General features: G+C 66.4%; 2 protein-coding genes across 4 annotated transcripts; one reads left to right on the top strand and one right to left on the bottom strand.

Moving 5' to 3' along the window:
• Positions 1-226: 226 nt before the first annotated feature.
• On the bottom strand, positions 227-8,026 carry PPP1R9B (protein phosphatase 1 regulatory subunit 9B). Its single transcript, XM_084496271.1, has 10 exons — positions 6,484-8,026; positions 3,922-4,054; positions 3,680-3,800; positions 3,442-3,546; positions 3,029-3,164; positions 2,766-2,918; positions 2,603-2,656; positions 2,131-2,360; positions 1,445-1,541; positions 227-297 (listed from the first exon to the last, which is right to left on the bottom strand). The coding sequence occupies exons 1-10, from the start codon at positions 7,777-7,779 to the stop codon at positions 244-246; spliced, it is 2,379 nt and encodes a 792-aa protein (XP_084352397.1). The 5' UTR covers positions 7,780-8,026; the 3' UTR covers positions 227-243.
• Positions 8,027-10,127: 2,101 nt separating this feature from the next.
• SGCA (sarcoglycan alpha) lies at positions 10,128-13,589 on the top strand. Of its 3 annotated transcripts, none has more exons than XM_084496289.1 (10): positions 10,128-10,184; positions 10,617-10,760; positions 11,173-11,315; positions 11,442-11,514; positions 11,602-11,800; positions 11,926-12,088; positions 12,172-12,377; positions 12,601-12,627; positions 12,966-13,151; positions 13,485-13,589. In XM_084496289.1, the coding sequence occupies exons 1-10, from the start codon at positions 10,145-10,147 to the stop codon at positions 13,486-13,488; spliced, it is 1,185 nt and encodes a 394-aa protein (XP_084352415.1). In that variant the 5' UTR covers positions 10,128-10,144; the 3' UTR covers positions 13,489-13,589. The 3 variants fall into 3 exon arrangements, with proteins under 3 accessions (XP_084352415.1, XP_084352416.1, XP_084352417.1); XM_084496290.1 differs by having other exon boundaries at positions 10,130-10,184; positions 10,617-10,754; XM_084496291.1 differs by lacking the exon at positions 10,128-10,184 and having other exon boundaries at positions 10,485-10,760.
• Positions 13,590-16,904: the final 3,315 nt, after the last annotated feature.

Genomic DNA, 16,904 nt, shown 5'->3' with positions numbered 1-16,904 from the left:
CCCAAAAAAAAAATAAAAATCCCTCTGGTTGGCCCCCCCCGCACTGTCTGTACCCCAAGGGGGAGATGGGGGGGGCACCAGGAGGCCTCGGCAGGGTCTCACCTCCCCCCCCCCTAAAAAGTGGGGAAGGGGCGGGGAGGGAGAGGATAGGGCTGGGGGAGGTGAGGGGCAAAGCCCCCGGCTTGCCCCCCCCCCCAAAAAAAAATAAAAATTAATAATAAATCGCTGCGGTTTGAGGGTGGTTTAAGTCGGGTTGGAATTTTTCAAAGTCTGCAGCTTGGCCTCCAGTTCGGAGATCTGAAAAACAGCAAAGGGGAGAGGTCTCAGCGGGGGGGGCGGGGGGCACGGGGACGGGGGGGGCACGGAGCTGGGGACACGAGGAAAGTGGGGGGGGGGACGTGGGAAGGGGGAGGAGAGGGGTGGGGGGACGGGGGTGGGGGAACGGCACCGGGGGGGACACGAGGAGGGGGACACGGGGGTGTTGAGGTGGGGGAGACACGGGGAGGGGGGGAAGGATGGGGATGTGGGGGGGGGACACTGGGGACCTGGGGGGGTCAATGTGGGGCTGGGGGCTGCAGGCAGGTGGGGGGGGGGCTGTGGGACATCTGGGGGCGATTGGGGTGTATAAAGGGGGCGGGGGGCTCGTGGGGGGGCTCTGCTCGGTGCCTGGGGGGGGGCCCTGGTGCCCCCCAGCCTGGCGCTCCGGGCGCTCCGGGGGATCCGGTGACCCCGCGGGGGATCTGCTATGACCCAGCACAGCTCTGGCCCGACCCGCCGGGGGGGTTGTGGGGGGGGGATCCAGTGTAAGCCAGCATGGAATCCAGTGTGATCGGCGGTGGGATCCTGCATGACCAGCATGGGATCCGGCTCCCAACTGAGGCTCGAGCGCGCCCCAATGTCTCCCGGGACCCCCTGGGGGATCCCGCACAGGCAGCCTGGGATCCAGCGCCCAAGTCGATCTCTTTCGCTCCGTTACGGGGTGGTCGCGCCCCGCGGCAGGATCCGGCGCGACCCGAAACCCAGGCAGATCTACTGCAATCCGGCGTGGGATCCGGCGCCAGGAGGAGGATCGGGCGCACGCCGGCAGCACCCCAAGCAGATCCCCGGCGATCCGGGGCAGGGCGCGGCGGCGGTGGGAGCAGAATCCGGTGGGAGCAGATCCCGGGGCAGATCCCGGGGCAGATCCCAGCCGGCGTGGGATCCGGCGGCCGGGGCGCACAGTCCAGAGGGGAGCCGGCACCCGGGCGGCTCCGCTGCCGCCCAGCACGGGATCCGGCGGCCGGAGCGAGAGCAGATCTGCTGCGATCCATCCCGGGAGCGACGCGGTGGCGAAAGCGGCGGCGGAGCGAGGGGCCAGGCGGCGGCGGGGTCGTGGCCGGATCCGGCCGTGCCCGCGGGGCCCCGGGGCTCAGGGGCAGCCCGCGTCCCGGCGCCCGGTGCCCACCTTCTCCTGCAGCTTCTCCATCTCCTCCTTGTGGGCCAGCTCCGACTCCTCCAGCACCCGCCGCTGCGCCGTCTCCTTCTTCAGGAACTCGATCTCCCTGCCGGAGGGGGGGGGACACAAACGTGTGGGTGCATGGCACCAGGTGAGGGGGTCCCTGGGGTTTGGGCGTCGAGGAGAAATTGTGCCCGATGTGGTGGTGGTGCCCAGGGGGTCTCCATGGGGATGGCCCCTGCCTGGGGACATGGGGTGCCCAGGATGGAATTGGTGCCCAGGGGACGGGGTCGTGCCCAGGGAACAGGGTCATGTCCGATGGGATGGGGTCATGCCCGAGGGATGGGGTCATGCCCCGGGGACAGGGACATGCTTAGGGGATGCTTTGTCAGCAGGGACAAGGAATGAGTTGGTGCCCTCAGGATGAGTCCGTGCGCAGGGAATGGTCCGTGCCCGGGGACAAGGGGTGCCCAGCACGGAACTGGTACCCGAGGCTGTGCCCAGGGGACGAGGTCGTGCCTAGGGGATGGGATCAATCGTCTACAGGGAAAAGGAACCGGTTGGTGCCCTGAGGATGACGCCATGCCCAGGGGATGGTCCGTGCCCAGGAACCAGGGGTGCCCAGGAAGGGGTCGGTGCCCCGGGGACGTGTCCATGCCCGGGGGAAGGCTCCGTGCGCAGGGCCCTGCCCTCACTTTTGCTGGTACTCCTTGATGAGCCTCTTGGCCTTGCTGTACTTGCGCTCCAGGGTCTGGTACTGGGCCTGCGTCTCCTTGAGGTGCTCGTCCACGGCCTGGCACAGGTTCTGCGCCTCCATCCAGTACCCCTCCAGCTTCTCCATGCGCTCCTTGTTCTCCTCCACGCTCTGCTCCAGCTGGGCCTTCTCGGCCCGCCACCGAGCCTTCTCCTGCTCGAGGCACTGCAGCTGGGGGACAACAGGGTCAGGGCACGGCACGGCACGGCACGGCACCGCACAGGATGGCTCAGCACAGCACGGGATGGCACGGCACGGTGTGGCCAAAGAGCAGGGATGGCACGGCACAGCACGGCACGGCACGGCACGGCACGGCACAGCACCTCTGGGTGGGCTGGGGGGGAGATGCAGGGATCTGGAAGGAGATGCAGGGGATCTGGGGGGGGTGGAGGGCGCACCCGGGACCCGCTCACCTTCCTCTTCAGCTGCTGGATCTCAGCCTCGGTGACGGCGTGCTTGATCTGGAGCTGCGAGAGGAGCCGGGCGTTCGTGGGGCGTGGGGACGTGGTGGGGCGTCCCCGCACCGCCCCCGTGTGCACCCCCTAACCCCTTCCTCTCCCCCCAGCCCCTTTTCACCTCCTTGAACTTGTGCACCAGCTTCTCGGGGTCCATCTCCACCGGCGAGAGCGTGTCCTCGTTCTCGGCCAGCTCGAACACCTCGATGGCCATCTCGCCGCTGGGGAACATGGGGCTCATCTCCTCCTCCTCGTCCGTGGCGTACTCCCCTGTCTGCGGTGGGCACGGAGCGAGGTTGGCACGTGGCAGCTCTCCCCGGGACCCCCAATTGGGGAAACTGAGTCACCAAATTGGGCAGAGGCTGCGTCTGTCCCCTCCCTCACCTCCTCGTCGTCCTCGGTGTACTGGGTGTAGCGCTGCTCTATCATCTCCCGCTGCCACCGCTCCTGCTCCAGCGTCTGCTGGATCAGCTGCGCCACCTCGCTCTGCTCGCCCGGCTTCTCCCGCCCGATGAGGAACCTGCGGGGACAGCGGGGGGCTCAGCTGGGGATGGGGAGGGGGGGCCTCAGATTGGGGCCACCCAGGTGGCACAGCCAGGGGAGGCTCAGGTGGGGGGCATCCCCGCTAGGAGTGATGAGTTTGGGGGCGCATTATTTTCAGGGGGGGGATTTGGGGAGGGCCAGGTGGCATAGGGCAGGCAGTGGCCATGGGGACAGCAGGGATCGGGGGGTATTTGTGGGCAGGGGGTGCTGTGGGGGCAGCGTGCCCCCAAGTGTGCCCAGCCCCAGGGCCCTACCGGACGCGGCCCTTGGTGTTCCTGAGCACGGAGGCGGCGAAGCTCTGCGTCACCCCCACCAGGCTGGTGCCATCCACCTCCACGATCAGGTCGTTCACCTGGATCCTGGGGACAAGGGGACGGTCACGGCGCTGCCACCCCCTGCCCAACTCCCCAGCGTCTCCCAGCTCCCCCCAAAGCCCACGGGGGTGCAGCAGCAGGAACCTGGGGGAGGGATTTGGGGCCGGGCACCCCTTACCTGCCATCCCGGTGGGCTGCACCCCCTTCCGTCACCGTCTTGACGAAGATGCCCAGCTTCTCCAGGCCCATGTCGGCCCCCGCTCCCATGCCAATGATGCTGATCCCCAGCCCCTCGGAGTCTGCGGAGACAGAGAGCCGTGTCCCGGGGGTGGCAGCGGCGGCTGCGAGCACCCAACACCAACGGGGTCACCTCGGATCCGTCCCCGAGGCTCTGGGGAGCAGGACGAGGCCAGCACCCACCTTTCTCCAGCTCCACGGGGAAGAGGTCGAGGCGCTCCACCCTCTTCTCCAGCTCGTACTCGGCCGACGCAGCCATGGGGTCGACGTCCTCATTGCGGCGGTCGTAGTCCTCGTTGGAGTAAGTGCTGAAGACCTGGCGTGGGAGGGGGGCGGGGGCGTGGAGAGGGAGGTTACGGATCCTACGAGGCACCGGAGAACCCCCCCGGCCCCACAGCACGCCGCGGGATGAGGAAGAGTCTGAGGAAGGACAGAGGGGGGCTTGGGGTGGGCTCGGGAGTAGAGGTGGCTCCGTGGGGAGGGAGGGAGGGATGGGCAGATGGATGGATGGATGGATGGATGGACGGACGGACGGACGGATGGAGGGATGGAGGGGTGAAATGGCAGATGGACGGATGGGTTGGAGGACAGATAGATGGACCAAGGGAGAGTAGAGAGGGGTGGGTGCATTGGTGGGTGGGTAGATGGATGTGTGGATGGGTGGGCAGATAGAGGGGGGGACGGATAGATGGGTGGAGGGATGGACAGACAGATGGACGGATGGACAGATGGATGGATGGAGAGATGAACAGATAGATGGACGGACGGACGGGTGGATGAAATGGCAGGTGGATAGGTGGATGGACGGACAGACAGATGGACCAAGGGGTGGCTGGATGGACAGGCAGATAACTGGATGGATGGACAGGTGATGGACAGACGGACAGATGGGGTGCACCAGCAGTGGCTGCTCAGAGATGCACAATTTGGGGCAGCAGACCAGACTCGTTCCCCAGCTCCTCCCCTCATCCTCCTCATCCTCCCCCCTTCCCCAGCCACGGGCTCCCCGGGGGGGGTCTCTCAGGGGTGGGGGTCCCGGTGCTGAGCAGGGCAGATGTCCCCTGAGGGGCTGTGGTGGATTAGGGCTAACACCACACCGCTAAAGCCTTGCAACAAAGGGTATTTAGGGATGAGTGTCAAGGGCCATCGCACAAAGCCTGGTGACAATGAGACGGGCAGGACCCTCCTGGGTGGTGCACAGGGGTGCTGGGGACAAACTGGGGACCTGCCACTGTCCCCATGCATGTGGTCCCCAGGGAGGTCCAGGCATGGATGTCCCGCTGTGCCACCCGGCTCTGTGCTGAGGTCCTGGGGGAGTTTGGGATGCGCAGGGGACCCGGAGCAATTCCCAAGGGAGAAGCAGATGGGGGCAGTAAACGGCCCGGAGAGGGGGCTGGCAGCGGGTACCCTCACCCCTGGGTGCAGGCTGGGTGCTGGTGCCGGGGTCCCCAGTGCCTCCCGGTCACAGGGGGCTCAGGATGCTCAGGGTGCGGGACGTGGGTGCCCTGCCCACCCATGGGACCCCACAGAGGGACAGGGCAGGGGGCACACACCGGAGGCTGAATGCATCACCTGGGGGGCACAGAGCACCCCAAAAAGCTCGACTGTGCATCCACGGGGGAAATCCCTTCCTGGAGCATGGGCCGGCCGGTCCCCATGGCACCAAACCCCCGGTGTGCACCCAGCCGGTGCGCGGCCACCGCGGGACCCCGTCCCCACACCGGGCCACCGTGGTCCCCGTCCCCCGTCCCAGGTGGGGCCACCCACCCGCCGCTGACTCAGAGCCAGAATATAGGCCGTGCCGCTAAAAATAACCCCGCTCGGCACAAAGCAATTTCTGTTCCTCCAGCTGAGGGGATAGGAGCACGAGAGAAAGCCCCGAAATAGCGGCGCGGCCCCTTCTCCCCGCTGTGCCACCGCCGGCACCGGCCACAGACCCTGGCACGAGATGGGGACCCCAAATCCCGGAGCTGTCCCTGCGTCCCCAAGCTGCCCGGGGTGTGGGGGGGGGCGGGCAGCTCTCGTGGCTGGCCCCCGCCTGCCCGTGCTGCTGAGACACTTCCCCTTCCTCCACTTCCCGAAATGGTCCCGCGCTGGGCCCGAGAGGGGGGGAAAGGGGGGGTAGCAAACATCCTCCCCCCCCGAAAACCCTGGCTCTGGGAGGGGTCCCGGCACTGGGGGACCCTGGGGACCTATGCAGAGGGGTGGTGGCATGGCCTGGCGGCTCCCGGCAGCACTCAGGGCCCAGCCGGATATTTTGGGCATCCCCACCCAAAATACCGAGTGGCTCCCAGCCCTTCCTGGGGCACATGGTGCAAACGTGCCACCCCCTTAGGTCCCGATGTCACCCCCCCTGCCATGTACCACCATCCCCAGGGTCCCACGGCCGGGGTGCCCACCCCACACCGCATCCCCATCCCCTCCCAGTATGGCCATGCCGGGGCTGCAACCCCACCAGTGTGCCTGGGCCGCCTCCCATCCGGCTGCACCCAGCCACCGGGTGCTCCCCAAAGGGGTCTTTTTGGGGTACAAGGACGCACCGGAGCCCCTCTGCCCTTCTCCAGGCTGCGCCACCAGCTCCTCCCCAGCCCTGCACACTTGGCCATGGGCAATGGGGCAGGAGGTTGCCCATCGCCACCTCCATGGCCTCGAGCCTCGTTGGAGGATGGAGGGGGCACCCCAAAACTCCTGATTTCCCCTCCCAGCTCCGCCCGGGTACCCCCAAAACCCCGTGGCCGGGCTCACCTGGATGGGGGCCGTGCTGAACTGGATCTTGCGGTTGGGGACGGGCTCCTCTTCCTCGGACAGCCCGGGGATCTCCACGCAGCTGGATTCGGGCTCGTAGAGCCCATCAGCCTCCTCGTCCTCATCCAGCCCGCTGCCCCCCGAGTCCTCCCCGAGCCCGCTGTAGGCACTTATGTCCACCAGGTCCGCCTCGGAGAAGTCCTCCTTCTTGGACTCGTCGTACAGCTCGCCCTCGTCCGCCCGCTCACCCTTGACGCCCTCCTCGGCGTAGGGGGGCTCCTCGCCCCCTTCCAGGCGCGGCTCGGGGGGCGCCGTGGCCTCGGCCCCCTTGGCCGGTTCGGGCGCTGGCACCGGCTCTCCGGCCTCCGCCTCGGCCTCCGATTCACCGCTCTCCTCCACCTCCACCGGCTTGATCTTGCAGACCTCCTGCACCCGCGGCACGCTCCCGTCCTTCTCCGCCGGCCTCCCGGCCTTGCCCGCTGCCTTCTCCTCCTCGGCCGGCCGCGGCCGTGCCGGGGCAGCGGGGCCGTCTCCCGTCCTGCTCTCGGCCTTGCCAGCCTCCGTGCCCTGCAGGAAGACGCGGGACCGCTTGCTCACCAGCTTGGAGTTGAGCGGCCCCGCGCGCCCCGGCGTCTTGTGGAGGTTGTTGCGGAGGTCGGCCTTCTCGAAGACGGCGCTGAGCTGGCTGACGGTGGGCGACACGGCCTCGGTGTCCAGCTTGTCCAAGGACTCGGTGCTGCCGTTGAACTTCACCACCACGTCCAGCTTGCGGTCCTGGAAGCCGGCCCGCTCCTTGCGCAGCAGGAGCTTGGTGGTGGCCTCCTTCTCCTGCGGGCTCCGCTCGAAGATCTTGCGGGTCTCCTGCAGCTTGGAGAAGGGCTTGTCGGGCTTGGAGTCGAAGCGGCTCACCCGCTCCGAGACGCTGGTGCCCAGCTTGAGGAGGTTGCCCTGCTCCATGCTCTCATTCAGGCTGCTGGCCCGGGGCAAGGAGAGGCGGACGGGCTTCTCCTTGCCCTTGGCCAAGTCGCAGGCGCCCTCGGGGCCCGGCGCCGTCCCCATCTGCAGGAACATGTTCTTGATGCGGTGGACGTTGGAGCCATACTTCTTGCCACGGGCTTTCTTGCCATCCTCGCCCTCGGCATCCTTTGTGGGTTTCAGGGCCTGGATGGTGGCCTCGTAGGCGTTGCGGTGGGGGGACGCGCTCCTCAGCCCCCCGCTGCCCCCTGCTCCTCCGCCCGGGGCCCCCCCGCTGCCGCCCGGGGCTGCCGCCCCGCTCGCTGCCTCCGTCCTCAGCATCCTGCCCCGTCGTCACCGCCGCCGCCGCCGCCGCCGCGCCGCATCGCCCGCCGGCTGCTGGGGCGCGGGGAGGGGGCCGCTGCCGGGGGGCCGCCGGGGACCCGGTCAGGCCATCGCCAGCCTGGGGGGGCCCAGCGCGCCCCCCCCCTCCGCCCCGGCCCTCCTTCCTTCCTCCCTTCTCCTCCTCTTCCCCTTTTTCTCCGCTGCTGCGCTGGTGATGGAGCCGCCGCTGCCTGCGATCCGCCCGCCCCGCTGCCCGCAGAGCCCTCTGGGTCTTAGCGACGCGCTCTTGCTCTTCCTCTTCCTCGCCGCTGCGCTTCGGCCTCGCCGCCGCCGTCACCCCGATCCCCTCCCCGTGTCCCCCCCCCCCCCCTTTTCCCGTGCCCACCGGTGGCACCGGCACCGCCGTGGTCCCCTGCAGCCCCCAGCTCTCCCCACGCGTCCCCTCCGCGCAGCTGGGGATGTGCCGTGTCCGTGTCCCCCCCATCATTGTCGTCCCCCCCCCCAGGCCTTGTGCAATGTCCCCCCCACCCCAGCTCCGTCCCCACAGCCCCCCTGGGGTCTGCCCCCTCCCCACATGTGTCCCCAGGGCCCCCCGATTTCATCCCTGGGGACCCTGAGCCCCGGACCCGTGGCCACGCTGCTTCTGCCCCTCTGCCCCCCCAGTTCCATCCCCTTGGCCCCCAGGACGGTCCCTGTGTCCCCTCAGTCCTGGCCACATGCCCCCCACTTTTGTCCCCACATCCCCTTTATCTGCCCCCACATCCCCCCAGTATCCCCCCAGTTTCGTAGCCTTCTCCCCCAGCCTGTCCCACATCCCCCCAGTTTTGTCCCCCCACGTCCCCAGTGTCCCCCATTCCTTGCTCCGTGTCCCCCCACTTTCATGCCCATGTCCCCCCCATCCTGTCCCCGCGCCCCTCCTGGCTCTGTGCCCGTGTCCCCCTGCTCCTTCCCCTGTGCCCCCCCAGTTTTGTCCCCCATGTCCCCTGCTCCCCTCCCTTTGGTCCCCACATCCCCACAGCTCCCCGGGGTGTCCCAGTGTGTCCCTACAGGGTCCCCATTTACTTTCTGCCCCCACAAACCCGTGCCCCTCCCCAGGGTGCTGCCCATCTGCCCCACATCTCCATTGGGGGGGTGTCAGGAGGAGGAATATTCTGGGGGGGGTTATTTAGGGTCTCCTCCCTTTCCAGCAGTGGGGACCAGGGCGCACAGCGTGGCACCGTTTTGGGGTGCCTATGGGATGAACACCCCAAAAAAGCCACACACTCATGTGGAACGGGGGGAGAAGGAGGGACAGGGTAGGGACACCCCTACTTGTGTCCCCCCCACAGTGACAGGCCCGTGGGGATGGGGGGGGGGGGGGCCCACGCCGGTGAAGGTGGGGGCGCCAGGACCCTGCAGCTGCAGCGCTGCCGGCCCTTTGTGCATGACGAGACGTGACGTGGCGTGACGCGGCGCGGCGCGACAGCCCCCACGGCCCCCCCCTTCCCCTTCCGCTGCAAAGCCTGTGCCCCCCCCCCACAGCTCCTTTTCCCCCTCCACCACCAGCCCTGCGGTCTCACAGCACCCCCCTGGCTGCGTCCTGCCAAGGGCTGGGGGGGGACTTGGTTCTCGTGCACGCACACGCGTGTGCACACGCGTGCACCCCATGGACATGTGTGTGCGGGGCAGTGGTGCTGGCCGGCCACGTGCCACGCTGGCGGGGGGGTCAGCTGTCCCCAAATGTCCCCCCACGCCCCTGTGCCATGCCGTGCTGTCGTGACCTGTTGTGCACCGTCGCGTGCCGTCGTGTCCTGTTGTGTCCCACGGTGCCCGTCGTGCCCCGTTGTGCCCAGCCGTGCCCAGTTGTGCCCCGTTGTGTCCTCCTGTGCCCCCCATGCCCTCTTGTGCCCTGCTGTGCCCCACCGTGCCCCATTACGTCCCATTGTGCCCCATTGTGCCCCATTGTGCCCCGTTGTCCCCTCTTGTGCCCGGCGGTGTCCTGCCATGCGCCATCCTGCCCCATCACGTCCCACTGTACCCCACTGTGTCCCGTTGTGCCCCATTGTGTCCCGTTGTGCCCCATCCTGTCCCCTTGTGCCCCATCATGTCCCATTGTGCCCCCGCTGCCACCCCAACCCCCACAAGCCGTGGCACCAGGACGAGCCCACCCAGAGCAGAGGGCGCAGCGGGGTCCCACCACGCACCCCTTGGTGTCCCCGCTCCTCCCCAGGGGCAAAAGGGACTCGGTGGCACGAGGCCGGGCTGGCAGGAGGTGGCTGTGGCAGGGTCCCCGCCGTGTCCCCGTGCCCCCAATTTGGGCCCCCCCGGGCCGGCCAGCCCCGCTGCTGCTGTCACTCAGGCGCTGGCCCCGCTCCCGGTGAAGATGGAGGCGCCCGAGCTGCTGCGGGTCTGGGTGCTGGCAGGCGAGTGGCAGCCCCGTCACCCACCCTGGGGACACGGCCGGGCCTGGGAGACCCCCCCCCGGCAGGGAGGGCATGGGGGGGACCCCCAGGATGGGGCAGGGAATGGGGAGGGAATGGGAGGGGATGGGAGAGCAGAGCTGAATAAATCCGTCCTGTCCCTGGTGCCAGGAGGGCTGGGGATCGAGGGGGAGCTCTTTGTGGGGGGGGGTATAGGGGAAGAGGAAGGTGCTGGCCCTGTCCCTATTCCTGTCCCCTCTCCTGTCCCCAACACCTCCCAGAAATAGCCTGCCCTGCTGTCCCAGTGCCTGGCACCACAGGGATGTGCGCCCCAGGGGGGGCTGTGGGTGCCATGGGGGCGCTGGGCAATGGGGAAACTGAGGCAGGGAGGAGCCGTGTCCCCCACCCCGGCTCCAGCCCCGTGCCTGGCCGCAGCCCTGGTCCTGGGGGGCACCCGGGCCGCCCTCCCCGACCACCACGTCTCCCTCGAGACCGGAGCCGTCTTCGTGCACGAGCTGGAGCGGGAGCTGTTCCAGGAGGCCTTCCTCGACGAGGCCGAGGATGATGATGATGGTGAGGGTCAGGCTGAGGGGAGTGGGGACACGGGGGTCCGGGGGGCGGGGGGATAGGCTGGGGGGGACAGAACTATCCCCTATGTGTGTGAACACCCAGATAATGGGGGCAGTGGCTTACTCCTGCCCCCGGCAGGCATGACCCAAATCTCCCTCCCTCCTAGCATCCATCCGTCCATCTGTCTGTCCATCCCCCCACATCCATTCGGGGACCTCTTGCCCTCGAGCACTGCCGGGCTGGGGAGGGGGGGCACCTCCATTTGGGGTTATTCACCCCCAAAAGGCGATCAGGACCCTCCTTGGACCCAATTTCCTCACGGGGAGCGCCCTGTTGGGAAGGGTTTGCGGGGCAGGGGTCCCCCCCGGATGACACACGTGTGTCCCGTGTCCCCGTGTCCGTGTGTCCCCGCGCCCGACAGCCGCCCCCATCACCTTCCATGCCCACCTCCTGGACCACCCCGACCTCCCGCGGTGGCTGCGTTTCGCCCAGCGCGGTGCCCACCAGCCCGGCTTCCTCTACGGCAGCCCCACGGCCGCCGAGGTGGGCACGCACATCATCGAGGTGAGCGCCCGCCCTCGTGCAAAGCGCACGGCCTCGTGCGAGGGGGCGGCACGGGGTGCTGGGGTGCGCACCCCCAGGGGTGGGAATTGGCATCCTCGAGGCCCGGGGCATCTCCTCCTCCCGCAGGTGCTGGCGTACAACCGGCTCACCTACGAGACGGTGGCACAGCGGCTCATCCTCGCCGTCGTCCCCGCTCCAGGTGAGGGCTGTGCACCCCCCAAAATGCGCTACCCCCGAGCCCCCAGTGTGGGGTGGTCCCTAAAGGTGTCCCGTGTGTGTCCCGCAGGGGGAGAGCCGCCGTTCCAGAGCGAGTTCCTGGTGGGGAACAGGAATGTGGAGGAGCTGCTGCCAGCCCCCGCGCGGGAGCTTTTTGGGCAGGCGGCGGCCGGCGTTTGGGAGCAGAGCGACCTCAGCATCATCAACGTCACCTCCGCCCTGGACCGCGGTGGCCGCGTGCCCCTGCCCATCGAGGGACGCAAGGAGGGGTAGGGGGGCCGCCACCCGGCTGCCTGGCCTGGGGTCGCACTTGGGAAGCTCTCCCCTGCCTTCCCCCAGGCACCCACGCAGGGGTTTTGGAGGTCCCCTCCAGGCAAATTCCCCCAAATTTCAGGGTGTACGTGAAGGTGGGCTCCCACAACGCCTTCTCGCCCTGCCTGGCCGCCGCCGCCTCGCCCCAGAGCCGCTTCCTCTGCCGCCTGGGCCAGCAGCCCCTCGCCTCCTGCTACGACACCTTCGCGCCCCACTTCGCCATCCGCTGGTGCAACCTCACCCTGGTGAGACCCCCCCGTGCCTGCGCCCCCGCCACCCCGGCGACGTTCCCACCTCTTCCCTTTAACCACCCCCTCCTCAATTCCAGCTGGAGGTCCTGCCCACCCCCACGACGCCGGGGCCGGTGTGGGGTCCCGGGGTGCTGGAGGACGGGGGCGATTTCCAGCCCCCCACCGAGTCGCCCGCCCAGGACCTCCTGCCCGGTTTCCTGCTGACGCTGCTGGTGCCGCTGGCGGTGGCCGCGCTGCTCTGCCTGCTCCTGGGGCACCTCATGTGCTGCCGCCGGGAGGGAGTGTGAGTCGGGCACGGGGGGGGGGGCACAGCCCAGCACCCCTAACCCAAGAGGAGGGCACGGGGGTCCCCCCTCCCCGACGGGGCACCCCACTTCGGTGTCCCCTTCCCCAGCGCTCGTGGTTTGGGGACAACCCGGGGGTGGTGACAGCACTTCTCACCATCTGGTTTTTGTGTGTTTTCTTTTTTCTTTTTTTTTTTTTCCCATTTCTGCTCCATTTTGTAGGCAAAAACGGGACTTGGAGACGTCTGAGTAAGTCCCTGCGCCCCGGCTGTGGGTTCGCTCGGGGGGGGGAGCTTTGGGTGTGACAATTTGGGGGGCACAGGGACGGGGCGGTGACAGGGAGCAGCAGCCGCTGCCGGCTGATGGGGGAGCTAAATCCTAAAGTTCCCCCCACCCCAAAAGGACCCCCCCCCCTCCGCCCCCCCCAATAACCCCACACAGACAAAGGCTGGAGCACCAGGAGCCGCTTTATTCACCATCCTCCCCCAGCTTCACACCGGGCGCGGAGAACCCCCCAAGAACCCCCTTCCCCAGAAGGGGCGCGGGTGGCTCTGCGCCCCATTCCCCTTCTCCCCTCGCCCCCCCAGCATCCAGCTGGTGCACCACAGCACCATCCACGGCGACACGGAGGAGCTGAGGAGCATGGCCAGCAGCCGGGACGTCCCGCGGCCCCTCTCCACCCTGCCCATGTTCAACGTGCGCACGGGGCAGCGCATCAACCCCATGCCGGGGCGCGGGGACGGGGCGCGCGCCCCCCTCATCCCGCAGCAGCGGTGAGCGCTGGCACCAGGGTGGCACCTCGGGGTGGCACCTTGGGGTGGCACTTTAGGGTTGGCACTTTAGGGTGGTGCAGGGCTTTGGGGTGACTTTGCATGGCACCACCAGGCTGCGCGGGGGGTATTTTGGGGTGGAATCTGCAGTTATTTGGGGGTGGTGACCATCATCCAGGTGTGCTGGAGGGGGCAGAGCAGGTCCTACGCCCATCCCACCCGACCTAATCTGCCCCAGTTGGCTCGGGGAGTGGATAAAACCCTTAAATAGGAGCCATGGGACCCTGACCCTTCTTTTTTTGGGGAGGAATGACCCCTTTTTCTCCTCATTTCCAGGTAATTGGTGGCTGTGTCGCTGTCGCCTCCACGGGACGAGCTTGCTTTGAGCTCTGTTCTGCCATGGGGTGGCCTTTACCTGGTAAAATGCTGCTTTAGCAACGAGACGTGGTTTCTCTGCTTTATTTCCCCGTGTGAGCAACCGAACCTGGCTGATCTGGGGGGGGTGGGCAGTGGGATTTTTGGGGTGCAGCCCTGAGCATCGCTGCACAGCCTCTGCAGGGCTGGGGGTGGCCCCAAAGATACTGGGGATGCCCCTGGTCTTGTTCCCGCTGTCATCTCCCCCCGGTTTTTATTTAGAATAGCTATTTTAAAGCTCTTTTAATGAGGTTTTAGCTAAAAGCTATTTATTGTGACCTTTTTGCCCTGTCCCAGCCAGGGCAGATCCCAGTGGTGCTGCTGCACTGGGTTTGCTGGTTCTCCCCCCCGGGGCTGGAGGGGGGACGCACTGAGTGCTGCGGGGCTGGGGTCCTGGTTGCTGATCATGGTCTGGGGGGGGGGGGTCCCTGCTTCCCTCTGCCCCCTCCTCAGCTGTTTTGCCCCATCTCCTCGCAGGGGGCACCCACTCCCCACCCTCCTCCATCCACGCTCCCCCCTCCCCAAGCCTTGCACCCCAGGGCACGCGGTGACCCCACAGGCAGGGCGGGGGGCTCACAGAAAGCCAATTTGGGGGCGCAGGGACCCCGCTGGGTGGCTGCAGCCCCATGGCCATGTCATTGCACCCCGACGTCCCCCGGCTCACCTGCAGCACCCTGGAGCCCTCGCCGCTCTCTCCGCTCGCTTCTTCCACCGCTGTCCCCCAGGCATCCTGCTCAACCCCCCCCCTTGCCCGCCCCCCTGATGGGTGCCCCGGCCCCGCAGCTCTGCCCGAGGACAGAGCCTCATTCACAGCAACCGGGGCAGGCGCCAGGGTGGGGGTTAGGAAAACATGGGGGCCCCACGGCGGAACAAGAGGAGCCATTGATGGGCTGAGGAAGGCGGCGTTCAGGCTGCGGCGCGTGCTGCTCTCGCTTGCACCCGGATTTGGGGTGTCCCCCCCCCCTAATTCTTCCCCCAGAGGCGCGTGGCACCCTGTGCATGCTCAGCTCGTGGGTGGCCGGCTCCCGTTGCAAGCTGGAGCGGGCACCCAGCTCCTGTTGCAAATGGGGGCACCTCTTGCCTGCACCCCAGGGCGCATTTCCTGCACCCCGTGGTGTGCCTGCACCCCACAGCATGTTTCCTGCACCCCAGGGCATGTTGTCTGCACCCTACTGCGTGCTCACACCCCATGGCACATTGCCTGCACCCCATGGTGTGTTTGCACCCCATGATACATTTCCTGCACCCCATAGCACGTTGCCTGCACCCCACAGTGTGCTCGCACCCCACGGCACGTTGCCTGCACCCCACAGCGAGCACAGAGCCCCCGCACCCAGTTCCCATCCCCGCTCCCAGCACCTTTGTGTCCTTGTGCCCCCCCCCCCCCCACCAGCTTTGCTGGGCACCCCTGGCTGTGTGGGGTGGGGGCACCCTGAGCTGTGTGACCCCACTTTGTGCCAGCAGCCCCCCACCTTTCACTGCGTCCCCCCCCCTTACCTCTCCTTTCCTCCCACCCTGGAGGTGGGGGGGGCACAGCACAAAGCCCCCTTGACCACGGGTGCTCCCCAAACCATCCCCAGCCCCCCCCAGCCCCCTGCTCTCTGGGGGTGGCTCCCACTGTCCCCCCACCCCTCTCTGTTGGTCTGAGCGGGGAGGAGGAGGAGGAGGAGGAGTGGGGGGGGGGGCGGTGGGGGCTGCTCAGGGGCGGGCGGTGAGGACGGGAGCGCAGAAGCGTGGCAGGAGGAGAGCGGTGAGGACACGGCGAGGGGGGCTCCCATTCCCCGACCCCAATCCCCAAATCCATCCCCGAGCATCCCCGGCGGCGCGGGAGAGACGAGGGCGCGAGCGGCACAGGTTTGTCGGATCATTTCACATGCTTTATTTCAGCAGTCAAAATAATTAAAAACATCTCAAATTATTATACATATACAAACTAGGTACAGACTCCTGGAGCATCCGCCTCGCCGGGAGATGGGCCGGCAGTCGGGGTGGGTTCGGCCCCTCCGCACGGCAAGAGAGGAGGAGAGAGGCTGGGAGGGTGCGGGGGGCAGAGAAGCGAGGGGAGATGATGATGATGATGATGATGGATGGATGTGTGGATGGATGGATGGATGGAGAAAGAGCTGCTGGAAGATGAGAGCAGAGATGGAGTCCACCTGCGAAGCCCGGGAGCCTGGGCTGCTTTCCCCGTGCTTTCCTTTCCCTTCCAAGGCTTTTTGGCTCGACCTTGCATTTGCCTCCGTGCCTCGCTGTCAGGATGCGTGGGGGTGTGGGGTTAAATAGCACCTTTAGAAAATTCACAAGTCGACCCGGGCAGCAAAAGGATGAAGGGGAATTTTAAAAAAAATAAAAATAAAAATAATGAAACTAGAGGGAAATTCAAAAATCAACCCAAGACTTGCATCCGTTCAGGCAGCCCCGTGTCTGTAGCACCAGACGGTCCCCGGCTCGGTGGCTTTGCGCCACTTGAGCCTCTGAAATGGGACCGAAATAAAAGAGCAAAAATCAGGACAAAAGTCCCGGGAGGGGGCGGAGGAAACCCCAGAACTCCAGGGGGACCTTGAACGGAAGGGAAAAAAAAAAAAAAAGAATAGCAAAAATGGAGAGGGAAAAAAAAAATAGACAAAACTTAGCACCTTTGCTCTGAACCTGGCAGGAAAGTCCCGGCACGGCTGAAAAAAAAAAAAAAGTTAAAAAAAATACTAAAACTACTTGAAAAAAAATTTAAAAAATATTAACCAAAACCACAGCTGTGAGGTAGCCTTCCAGAAAAGGAGAATATGCACTGATGGGTCCGGTTTGCTCCGCTCCAGGGCTTTGGCTGTCGGGGTGGACTCGGGGAGCTCCCCCCTGCGGAACCGGGGCTCGGCTGCAAAAAGCGGGGTGGTGGCGGCTCCGGGCTCCCAGGTCCCCGCGGGTTGCTCGGGGTTGTGTTATTTTTGCTGCCTGAACAAAAGAAAAAAAAAAAAGAAAAAAAAGAAAAAAAAAACAACAAGGAGGGGGGAAGAGAGAGGGGAAAAAAAAAAACCAACATCGACAAGAAGCAGATTATAACCGAGAGTTAAACGGCTTCCTTTCAGGAACAAAAAAAAAAAAAAAAAGAAAAAAGGAGAAAAAAAAATGAAATGCAAGTAGCAAAGAGCCCAGTGGAGAAAGGTCGGCCCGAGTTTGCGTTCGGGTGCTCCCCGGCTCCGGGGCTCGGCGCGGGCGGCCCCGTGGGGTGTGAGCATCGCGGGCTCGGCGCTGTCGGGGAGCCCAAGCGGTGCCGTCCGCGGGGCTTAGGGCAGACCGACGCCGAGGAGGAGGAGGAGGAGGAGGAGGAGAGGAGGGCAAGCAAGCGAA

Source organism: Aythya ferina (genome assembly GCF_964211825.1).
Source record: "Aythya ferina genome assembly, chromosome: 23".
NCBI lineage: Eukaryota > Metazoa > Chordata > Aves > Anseriformes > Anatidae > Aythya > Aythya ferina.
Note: the sequence above shows the minus strand (reverse complement) of the source record. Positions and strands in the feature narration are given on the sequence as shown.

Coding starts and splice junctions, on each gene's coding strand:
- SGCA (XM_084496291.1), top strand. CDS start 10,550: ATGGGGAAACTGAGGCAGGGAGGAGCCGTGTCCCCCACCCCGGCTCCA. Junction 11,316..11,441: donor TGGGCACGCACATCATCGAG/GTGAGCGCCCGC, acceptor CTCCTCCCGCAG/GTGCTGGCGTACAACCGGCT. Junction 12,089..12,171: donor GCTGGTGCAACCTCACCCTG/GTGAGACCCCCC, acceptor CCTCAATTCCAG/CTGGAGGTCCTGCCCACCCC.
- PPP1R9B (XM_084496271.1), bottom strand. CDS start 7,779: ATGCTGAGGACGGAGGCAGCGAGCGGGGCGGCAGCCCCGGGCGGCAGC. Junction 2,919..3,028: donor ACACCGAGGACGACGAGGAG/GTGAGGGAGGGG, acceptor TGCCCACCGCAG/ACAGGGGAGTACGCCACGGA. Junction 1,542..2,130: donor ATCAAGGAGTACCAGCAAAA/GTGAGGGCAGGG, acceptor CCCCTCCGGCAG/GGAGATCGAGTTCCTGAAGA.